Raw genomic sequence first — 11449 nt, 5'->3', positions numbered from 1 at the left:
CTGGATGTACTTCCAGAGGTCCTGAGTTCAATTCCCAGCAACCACATGGTGACTTACAACCATCTGTAATGAGATCTGTTGCCCTCTTCTGGCCTGCAGGCATACATGCAGGCAGAACACTGTATACATACATAATAAATAAATAAATCTTAAAAAAAAAAAAAAATAGAGCCAGGCGGTGGTGGCACACGCCTTTAATCCCAGCATTTGGGAGGCAGAGGCAGGTGGATCGCTGTGAGTTCAAGGCCAGCCTGGTCTATAAAGGGAGTCCAGGACAGCCAAGGACACACAGAGAAACCCCATGCCAGGGTGGGGGTGGGGAGGGGGGAAGAGGAGGCACTGATTGCCAGGGTAAAGGGTGTGGCCAAGTTGAACTAGCATACCAGCCCCATACCAGTTGGGTGGTAGAGCTAGGTACAAGATTCCCCTGTTCACAGCATCCTCATATGTGAGTCTGGGACACACTGGGTGCAGAGTGTAATTGCTTTTTGCCTCTGTGTGGTTTAGACATTTATGGTGTGTGTGTGTGTGTGTGTGTGTGTGTGTGTGTGTGTGTGTGTGTGTGTGTGTGCCCGCGTGCAGACTCTAAGATCCTCCAGTGCACAAGAGAAACCATGTCCCTCTCATGTGAGAGACACGAAGAGTAATTCATCTTCGTCTAGATAAGAAGGGGATTCTCCTGGTAGGGCCTACACAGCTGGAGCTGGTCAGGGCTGTGCCGTCAGAGACAGGAGCAGCAGTCTGGCAGGTCTTAGTTCCTCATGCATGCTTATTCGGTAAAGAGGCTAGCATGCAACCTTCTTTGACGGGGTTGCGGTCCATCCAAAGGAACGCCTGGGACTGTCCTGCTGTGCAAGTGTATCGCAAATTTAAACCATTTTACTCAAGCATTCAACTTTTCATAACCGCTTTTTAAAACACATCTGATTTTTTTAACCATTATTTTACATTAAATAAACTTTCGGTTTACTTTGAACCTGTTTTGAGTTACTTGCTTTAGACTTGACTTTCATGACATATATAAAGTATTATACAATAAGGGATCTGTCTCTTCCTCCAAGCTTGTTCCTGTAACTGAACTACATTTAGCATGGCAACAAACACAAACCTGAGCACATTAAAGCATTTGGTCATTTATAAGGTGACTGATCTTGTACGTCTTAGTTATCTTTAAGAGTTTACAATAAGTTAGCAACTCTCCTAAGATTAGGATTTTATAATTTTCACATTTAGCCATTTACATTTTTCACATTTATGTTAGTCATTTTCACTTTTACCCATTGTAAAATACCATGAGACATAACAGTAACAAGAAATTTTTGTTGAATTTTATTGTAAGATTTTTTTCTAAGGGGAGGAGTTAGGAAACATTTTGAGCCTTTACTCGGTGTGTATAATAGCTTTTTATTGTTGTATTGAGGGATTGCCTCCCCATTTTTAATCTTTAGCCTCCCAATTTTTAGTTTTTAGCCTGTGCATCCAGAAAAACCCAGTTCTCATACAGTTACAGCCTAATTGCCTATAGCCAGCTGGGAGGAGTGACCGGATACTAGAGTCAATGTCCAATGGCCTAGCTCCTTTCTTGTAGAAATAGTAACATTTAACAAGCTTTGCCGTAATTGTTTTAAGCAGGCACAGTTGTGGCTCTAAGATGCCAATTGCTCAGCTTAGAAGATACTGGGCGATATTATCTTAATTTAAAAAGTAGATTGGGTCCAAAAGAGGCACATAGAGCAATGCAATAAATAATATTATATGTGTATATATTATTAAATCATTAGGTCTTGTAATTTTCCAGGTAAGCCTTGTAGAAAACATAAGCCAAACTTCAAAGCGTGTATAGCATGCAGAGTTTTTTGTTCGTTTGTTTGTTTGTTTTTGTTTTTGTTTTTCAAGACAGGGTTTCTCTGTGTAGCCTTTGCTGTCCTAGACTCGCTTTGTAGACCAGGCTGGCCTGAACTCACATCGATCCGCCTGCCTCTGCCTCTGGAGTGCTGGGATTAAAGGCGTGCGCCACCACGCCTGGCCTGAGTTTTTTAATCACAACACAATTAAATTTAAATTTACATCATCTAACAGAATTTAGCTGAGGGAGCCCTACTAAAATTATCATATTGAAGCTGGGCGGTGGTGGCACATGCCTTTAATCCCAGCATTTGGGAGGCAGAGGCAGGTGGATTGCTATGAGTTTGAGGCCAGCCTGGTCTACAAAGTGAGTCCAGACAGTCAAGGCTACACAGAGAAACTCTGTCTCAAAAAAAATTTATGATATTGAGATTTTAGACCAACAATCCCTTTTATCCTTTCCACGTGTGAGCATCCTGTTAGCTGATTTTATCATAGACATATTTATACCTTGAGACAAACAGCAGTAGCCTATAGTGAAAATGGTATACCTCTTAGCACATAATGTCTTTTTCTCCTAGGCTGTTTTACTGTTCTTCTCCCAGTCACAGAGTCAGGAACCAGCCTGACCCAGGGTAGAGGCTTTGAAAGAAACTTTGAGATTAATATACTTGGGTCTGAAGTAGGCAGGCCATATTCCAGAGCCAGCTTTCCAGTAAACTAAAACAGTCTGTGATATTTTTAAAATAGTGTTCATATCCAAAGGACATTTATATCTCCATAAAACTGAACCTAATGATCTACATATCCACAACCAGTGTGTGTGTGTGTGTGTGTGTGTGTGTGTGTGTGTGTGTGAGAGAGAGAGAGAGAGAGAGAGAGAGAGAGAGAGAGAGAGAGAGAGAGAGCATGTGTGCAGATGAGACTGTATTAATCGCTGTTCTATTGCTGGGAAGAGACACCATGACCATAGCAACTCTTAAAAAAAGTGTTTAAGAGTCGGGAGTGGTGGCGCACACCTTTAATCCCAGCACTCGGGAGGCAGAGGCAGGAGGATCACTGTTGAGTTCGAGGTCAGCCTGGTCTACAAAGTGAGTCCAGAACAGGCAAGGTTCGACAGAGGAACCCTGTCTCAAAAAAACAAAACAAAACAAACAAACAAAAAAAAAAAAAGAACATCAAAACTGAAAGTTTCAAATTGGGAGGGGCCAGTAGTGGCCATCATTAAGGGAATACTGTGGCCATATTTGAGTGGATAATTGAATGAGTTACACAGGCTCACCGAGATGGAGCTTTTAGGGCCCATTTTTTAAATTTTTGGTTTGAATTTGAAATGGCAGGTAGGACTGGTGGAGAGTCTTATCGTGCTCCCTGAGGTGCCCCCCCCCAAGTTTAGGGAAAGATGAAAAAGAACCTGAGTGTAGGAGGGAACATTCCCACACTCATAAGACTTGGGGGAGGGGCTGGAGCGATGGCTCGGTGGTCAAGATTACTGGCTGCTCTTCCAGAGGACCAGGGCTCAATTCCCAGCACCTACATGGCAGCTCACAATTGTCTGTAACTCCAAGATCTGACACCCTCACACCAACACACATAAATTAAAATTAATAAAATATTTTTAAAAATAAGACTTGGGAGAGTCACAAAGGCAGTTAAACATAGAAGGTTCCCTGAGCATCTGAGCCATTGTGATCTGGAGAAGGAGCGAGAAGCTCCTGGAGCACACGGGGTCTGGTTAGGAAGCCTCCAGTCAGATTCAGGCAGTCACTTTGTCCTGCACAATTTGTGTACATGGTTGGCAGTGATCAAACAGTGCAAGGCCTCTCAGCCTGGAGATCAGTGTTTGGGAGGATGCGATCTGAGCAAGATGGATGGGGAGGATTCGGGAAGAGCAGAGGACCGGGGGTCAAACCGGGTTTATACAGAGCACCAATGAAGTCCCAAGAACAGAAGTTCTCTGACGATCTGCACTAATCATGGAAGCAGAGGCCACAAAGACTTCAGGTCTCAGGTCAAAGTGGTGGCGCGCGCGTGTGTGTGTGTGTGTGTGTGTGTGTGTGTGTGTGTTTATATGTTATATATATTATATATTTAACTAGCATTATGGTATATATAGAAAGTGTCCGTGTGCCCAGAGGAATGACCCTGAGGAGGAAGGAGGGGGAACTTTCTGCCCAGAGGACCCTAAGTGTGTCCTGGATTTTGGTGCTAGATATCAGAAAACCGAGGCAGAGAAGCAGACAGGCTTGAATTTCAACCAGCTGAGACTGCTTTATTTGAACAGTGAGGGGCCCCAGCCTTTCCAACAGTTGAGAGTTGAGTCATTAGAGGGGCAAGGGGACATGTGTGTATACATACACACATATGTAGGTAGCTACCAGGAAGTTACAGCTGCTTTTTTTTATAGTTTGCCTCAGAGCAGGGTGGGCTGTTTTCAGTATATTGTTTCTGCAGGTGGAGTGGAATGGTCAGGCTGGAGGCAAGCCATTATTTATGGCTAGGAGCTATCGCCCAGCACAGCCTGACTCAATCCCTCATGACCCGAGGCTATTGCTCAATGGGGGCCAGACAAAAATTTCAACCATAAGCCTCCTCCTATACATGGACTTTTGGGTTTCTCCCATTATGGCTCCTCCCCTTGATCCCTTCTTTGATTCTTATTATCCCCACACTTGTGTTTCTATCCTGTCTTTTAAAAGTTTACTCACTGAACTTCACCCTATACCCAAACAAAACGTCCCACATAAGCCATCTCTCCAGCCCAAGTCTGTCATTCTTACAGGACTGACTGAGCGGAGAAGCAGAGTGCAACTTTGAGTTCAAAAAGTGCTGTGTAGGCTCAATTTTCTTAGCAATTACATTTTTTTTACAATTACATTTTATTATGAACTTATTAAAGAAGCCTACCTCCCTTATAACCCGACCAGCCTAAATAAGAGGAAAAGGAGATTAAGAAAAACAGGAATGAAACCTGGATGTCAGTTCCTAGGAATGATTCTCTTGGCATAGGCAGTAGGATTTCAACAGACCAGCCAACTCCACCAAATTTGCTGCTGGAACCTGGGACAACCGGAACTGAACCTGAAGCCTCAGCTGGAGTCCCAAGCCTTGAAGCTTTCCCTGGAGCAGTTCTCTTTAGGAGCCTCTCGAAGTGCATGGATGAACAGCCAAAAACCAAGCCCCAACAAAAAGCTTTGCATATACATACATACATACATACATTCACACACACACATACACACATAGACACACACATATTCTCTCAGTCTGTTCAAGGATGTTTTTCAACTAGCAACAACCAAGTCCCCCCCTCCCCCGAAGTGGTTCAACTTCTAAGTGGAAAAACATCCTGCTTTATCATATCTAAGTGGCAAACATCCTGCCCTCTCATATGGCACAGTGGCACACGCCTTTAGTCCCAAGCACTTAGGAGGCAGAGGCAGGCAGATTGCTGTGAGTTCGAGGCCAGCCTGGTCTACAAAGCAAGTCCAGGACACAGCCAAGGCTAACACAGAGAGACCCTGTCTTGAAAACAAACAAACAAACAAACAAAAACAAAAACAAAAAACATCCTGCCCTCTCACATCTAAGTGGTAAACATCCTACCCTCTCACATCTAAGTGGTAAACATCCTGCTTTCTTCCCCATCCCACACTCGGGATCAAAACAAAAACAGGTGTATCTCCCCTGCAGTGCTGACCCTGGAAGAATCTGGATCCTTTAGAGGAAATATCGTCTCGTCTCATGTAACCCTTTGATAGAAAAAGCTAGTACATTTGGTTTACATTTCCCACAGTATTACCCAGTATCAACAACAAGGCCAGTCACAGATCACCAGTCACCTAGGACACTGTGTAACAAGCCACGTGAACTATGGTGAACCAACATAAACAGACAGACCGAAGACAACAACAATAACACAAGCCCCACCAGGACCAACGGGGACAATGGAAGAGTTGGAAAGAGTTGGGGGCAGTCTCAAGAACTTTCTGCTTGTGGAGGGGGGCTATGAAGCATCTTCCCATGTCCTTCCAATGTCCCAGTGACAACCAAGTTCAGTGGGGAGCCAACGAGTTTATTTGACTCACATGCAAAGCAGTCATGCTGGAAGGGTCTGCATCCAACATGGCTAATAGCTGTGCAGATGGACCCCCCCACTGCCCCCAGCCTACTCTGGACCCTGAAGATGTGCAGTTTGGGGAGGAAACGCATACAAATGGCTGTGAGGGTAGGGGTGGCTCCCTCCTTCTATGAGGGAAGGTCTAAATCAACAAGTCCATCTGGGATGGTTTTTTGGCCGGCCAGATACAGTTGAGCCCATAAAGATGGCAGCAGTTTGGCTCAAAGGATGGGAGGATAGTGCTGTTCAACAGGGGCCAGTGATACAGTTCAGTGGGTATTGCCACCAAGCCTGGCAACCTCAGTCCACTCCCCAGAGCCCATGAAGTGGAAGGAGAGAACTGATCCCCCAAGCTGCCTCCTGAACTCACTATACACACAGATGAATAAATAAATGTAATTCAAAACTGGGGAGGGGGAGGGAGAAATAGAGATATGATATTTGGGACAGATGCTTCTTGGATGACTCCAGGTATGGGTACCTGGTCAGCAGGTAGCACCTTGGCAGAGCTGGGGGTGGGGGGTTGGGGTGTTGTCAGGCTTAATCACACGAGGACACTTGACCTTAGCTACTCTGGACCTATAGGCTCTCAGGGAACTCCTGTGTGGCCTCTGAGTTTTGGCTGTTTGCCACTCATGCCAAACAGGATCCAATGGTCTCATAGAACAAACAGAAAAGTTGGAATAGGACACACTGGGGATTACATGCACACAAGGGAAGACTGTGCCCATTCTATTACCCAGGATGCATCTGTTCTCTCTTTAGTTGGGATAATCGCTGAACCTCAGTGCTAGAAACTGGACTCAAGTCTTCCAGAAGAGTAATGAGACTGCTTTCAACTCCTGAGCCATCCATCTGTCTAGCCCAGGGCTTGAGTCGTTAAATCACATGTTACACTTTGGGTCATATTCACACAGCAGCTGTTGGTGAGAGCCCACAGGCCATACCTCATCAAAACAGTTTGTCAATTCCACATCCAGATGTCATTCCATGTCACGTGTGAAAACCCAAATCAGTGCCCTATCCACAGTCCCTCACTCTCATGGGTGTCAAGTCCTCAGCCTGTCTCCCAGCTCTCTGCCTCATCCACTCACAGGTTTTCCTAATGCTCTGGACACCTCTAAAAATCTGGGCAGATCACCTCATAGTGTCAGCACACCATATGAATTATATTAATCCTCAAGGGCTTGGCCATGAAGAATCATAACAAAAGCCCCACCAGTAAAACAAAAAGTTGGAAAAGCGTTAGGGCTGCACAGTGCTTGTGTGTATTGTAAGGGTCCATCCCGCAGAGGAGAGAGTATGGGATATAGCCTGACATGGTGGCAGCCATCTTGAGCCACAGTTGCCATGACTGTCTGAGTCACCACAATTAAGTTTTCCTGCCTAATTTCTTAGCAAACCATAACACAGAGCCATGAGAGCACACGTGCCCTGAATGACTTGGAGGATGCAGCTGGCTCTTGATGGAATAGGAAGATAAACCAGAGACATTCTGGCCTGAGCATGCTTTTGTCCTAACCCACTCAATGCTCGGCTGTCCAGCTCCCTGGGACCTTCCTCTGTCAGTAAGCTCTCTGCTATATCTCATTGTGTGTGGTCCCAGCTCTGTCTGCCTCTCTCCCTCTGATGTGTGTGTACACGTCTGTGCTGGTACATGCACATGTGTGCAGGTGCATGTGGAGTCAAGGGGTCAACACTGGGTGTCTTCTTCAACTACTCTCCACTTAAAAAAAAAAAACATTTTAAATTATGTGTTGTTGTTTTGAGACATCTGACAATACTGCCCTGGCTGTCTTAGAACTCCCTGTATCGACTTGCAGAGAGCTGTCTGCCTCTGCCTCCTGGAAGTGCTGGGATTAAAGGCGTGGGCCACCACACCACACCTGGCTTAAATACATATTAAGTTTTATTTGTGTGTGCCCGCAAATGTGCCAGCACATGTATCCAGATCAGAGGAAACCTTTCAGGAATCAGTTTTCTCCTTCTACGTGGATCCCTGGAACTGAACTTTAGGCTGTCAGGCTTGGTGGCAAGCACCTTTACCCACTGAGCCCTCTCACTGGCCCGGTACTTTATTTACTTATTTATTTACTTGCTTATTTATTTGCTTGCTTATTTGTTTGTTTGTTTGTTTGTTTGTTTGTTTATTTTTAAAAGACAAGATCTTGCACAAAACATATTGACTGACATGGCCAGCTGGATAGCAAGTCCTAGGGGGTCCCCTGGTGTCCCAATACTGAGGTCACAAGCACGCACCATCATGCCCAGCTTTTATCACAGGTGCTGGGGACGCAAACTCAAGTTCCCGTACTTGCATAGCCGGTACTTTACTGACTGAGCCATCTCTACAGATGGCATCTCTCTCTTTTTGGTCATGAGCACCTAGGGCCAGGGGTTCTTCCGTTATGGGTGGTGCGCAAGGCTCTCTGGTTCCCTCTCCTAGAGGAAGGGGAGGAGGAACCGCCCACAGTGACAGCTCTGTTTGAGCTCATTCCTTTGATTCCAGTAAAAAGCAACACGCCCTCTCACTTCCAGGGAACTGGCCAGGAGGCAGCCCTTGAGGACAGAAAGGGACCAGATTTAGGGACGAGGAAGAGCTTAAGACAACAAGTGTGGGCTGAGAAAGCTGGAGACGTCCGCTGTCAGCAGGTGAGAAGGTTAGTCTGGCCCTCTACCTGCTCCGCCAAGCAAGGGACATCGCTTCTCTCACCTTCTCCATCACTCACTCTGCTTCCTGCTCAGCTCCCAGGTGAGTGCTGGTGGCTCTGGGGGTATCCTGAGGAAGGCAGTTAAGGGAGCTTTGGAGGCTGAGCCTGACTGAGGCTTAGACTCCACAGTTCTGGGTCTGGGGCGCGGGGGCGCGGGGGAGAACAAGGATGAGGAAGATGTCTCAGCCCACCTACTGCATCCCCTTTCAGATCTGTTCTTGCTTCCACCAGTCAGAATCCACACAGGACCCTTGGGGGCCCACAGAGGGGAAGGGTCTCTCCACTGTCACCATATGATGTTTGAAGGTCCAGTCAAAGTCCTAATTTCAGGGTCTTGGGGACCTGCACTCTGACCCTGATAGGTTGAGCCACCATCCCCCCTGGAGGTGCCAGGAAGGATGCTCAGTGATGGGAGGTGGTACCTATCAGTACACTGTGGAAAGTTTGGACCCCTCAGAGGAAGCAGGGTCTGATGGAGGGTGGGCCTCGGTGAGTGCAGAGATAGCTAGGGTGGTCTCCTGGGCAGGGGACACAGCCCAGCTCAGGAATGAGGGTAAAACAAAAGTACACTTGGTGTTCTCTGTCACTGTCATCTCTCTTTCTCCATCTCTGACCCGAATCTCTTTATCTCTGCCTCTATTCGCTCTCTCTCTCTCTCTCTCTCTCTCTCTCTCTCTCTCTCTCTGTGTGTGTGTGTGTGTGTGTGTGTGTGTGTTTGTCTGTTCTCTGCCTGTCTCTGTCTGTCTCTCTGCCTGTCTCTGCCTGTCTCTCTGTCTGTCTCTGTGTCTCTGTGTCTGTGTCTCTCTCTTTGCTCTCTGTTTCTCTGTCTCTGTTTGTGTCTCTTCTGTGTCTGTCTGCCTGTGTCTCTCTCTTTGCTCTCTGCCTCTGTCTTTCTGTCTGCCTCTCCCTCCCCCCTCCTTTCCTATTGATGTTCTTCCCCAGCAGCCCCTGTCCCCAGAGCCTGGGCCCTCATACCTAGCACAGCCCCAGACCTTGGACAAGGTCTACCATGGGCCCTGTGGAAAGAGAGGTACTGCTCTGAGACCCCCCACTTCATGAGAACAACAGGAACTCTCCTGCTGCTAATCACTCCCCAAGAAGACTCAGGGCTCTGAGACTCATCATCAAAGTCCCAGATTCTGATATGCAGCTTCAGCCTCAGTCCTTCAGGACCCTGGGGGTTTAGTGCCCTGATCCTGATGGAGAGTGTAGACAAGTGTTCACCCCCCCCCCCCAAGCCTCACTCAGCACAGAATAGAAGGGTTGCCTAACCCATAGGAAGGCAGAGAATGCTGCCTCAAAGCATGGCAGCTTTTGGAGGGGGAGGAAAGGGGTTTGGGGCGGTGGAGGCGGGTTTGGGGGGTGGGGGGAGGGGGGCTGGCCAAGATCACAGGCAGCTAGGAAGGGGATCAAGACAGCTCTGACTCTGGGAGTTGGAGGCCCATGATCTCTTGCTCTCCACGCTGAGAGCACAGCCGCTGGTTAGTGAACACTGTCATCCTTTGCAGGGGCCTCCCAAAGCACCCACAGAAGCCAGCCAGGATGTTCTCCGTGTTCAACATCTGGGGCACTTTCAACAACACACTCTTCTACCTCAGCTTCATTGTCAGCCTGGCAGGGCTGTGCGGCAACGCTCTGCTGCTTTGGCACCTCGGCCTGCACATCAAGAAGGGCCCCTTCAACATCTACCTGCTGCACCTGGCTGCTGCCGACTTCCTCTTCCTCTCCTGCCAGGTTGGCTTCTCCATTGCCGAGATGGTGGGCCATGGGAACACACTCCACTTCCCCATCATCTTCCTGTGGTTTGCCGTGGGGCTCTGGCTGCTGGCTGCCTTCAATACGGACTGCTGCCTCACCTACCTGTTACCCTCCTGCTGCAGCCCCATCTGCCGCCGCCGCCCCAGGTACACCTCATTGGTGCTCTGCCTCCTCATCTGGGCACTGACCATGCCGGCTGTGCTGCTGCCAGCCAACGCCTGTGGCCTGCTGCACAACAGAATGAGCCTGCTGCTCTGCTTCAAGTACCACTGGCTCAGTATTGTCTGGCTAGGGGTGCTGGTGAGCATAGCCTGCGTGGCAGCTAAAGTTATCCTAGTCTGCGGGAAATGCTGCTCTTTGCAGCCACCCTCCAAGTTCTGCAAAGTGGCCCAGTGCTCCGGCATCCTACTCTTGTCCTGTCGCCTGCCCCTGGTTGTCTACTGGAGCCTGCGGTCAGCCGTGAAACTCCTGCTCCCTTTCTTCTTGCCATTGGCCATTCTCCTGGCCTGCATTGACAGCAGTGCGAAGCCCCTTTTATACTACATGAAGGGCAGGCAGCTCGGGAAGAGGGAGCCTCTGCGGGTAACCCTAAACAGAGCTCTAGGGGAGAGTTCCCAGTTAAGTCTTAGGGGGCTATCCCTGCCCATGAGCCGAGTGTAAGGAGTGGACATCCCATGCCCACCCACCCTGCCCCCATAGCTGCCCGGGGATCCCCAGTCTTGCTCAAACCCTTGCGTGGCTCAGCTCTGGTCCTGGGGATTTCAGGGCTCCTTCTCATAAGCGGGGGAGAAGGGAATGGGACCAGACTACATGTTGAACATGCACAGAACATATCGAGGAGAACAGGGACAGACAGAGGGGCAGGTGCATGAAGGAGGACCCCAGAGCTACAGTGAGAAAACATGGCCTATATCCCGAGAAAACTGACCCTCAGCCCTAGTGGGCCAGGCCACAGGAGCTTCACTTCCTCCTGCCATAGATGGGCCAGGTAACTAGAACCTCAATACCAACTCCT

General features: G+C 48.2%; 1 protein-coding gene across 1 annotated transcript; it reads left to right on the top strand.

The window, feature by feature from the left end:
* Positions 1-10194: 10194 nt before the first annotated feature.
* Mrgprg (MAS related GPR family member G) lies at positions 10195-11115 on the top strand. The gene has a single exon (XM_051147036.1). It carries the CDS (start codon positions 10219-10221, stop codon positions 11092-11094), a length of 876 nt encoding a protein of 291 aa, XP_051002993.1. The 5' UTR covers positions 10195-10218; the 3' UTR covers positions 11095-11115.
* Positions 11116-11449: the final 334 nt, after the last annotated feature.

The sequence above is a fragment of the Acomys russatus genome, chromosome 5 (genome assembly GCF_903995435.1).
Source record: "Acomys russatus chromosome 5, mAcoRus1.1, whole genome shotgun sequence".
Taxonomy (NCBI): Eukaryota; Metazoa; Chordata; class Mammalia; order Rodentia; family Muridae; genus Acomys; species Acomys russatus.
The sequence above is the reverse complement of the archived record's forward strand: the minus strand, read 5'-3'. Positions and strand labels throughout refer to the sequence as shown.

Excerpts from the sequence above, each read along its gene's own strand:
- Mrgprg (XM_051147036.1), top strand. The coding sequence starts at position 10,219 with ATGTTCTCCGTGTTCAACATCTGGGGCACTTTCAACAACACACTCTTC.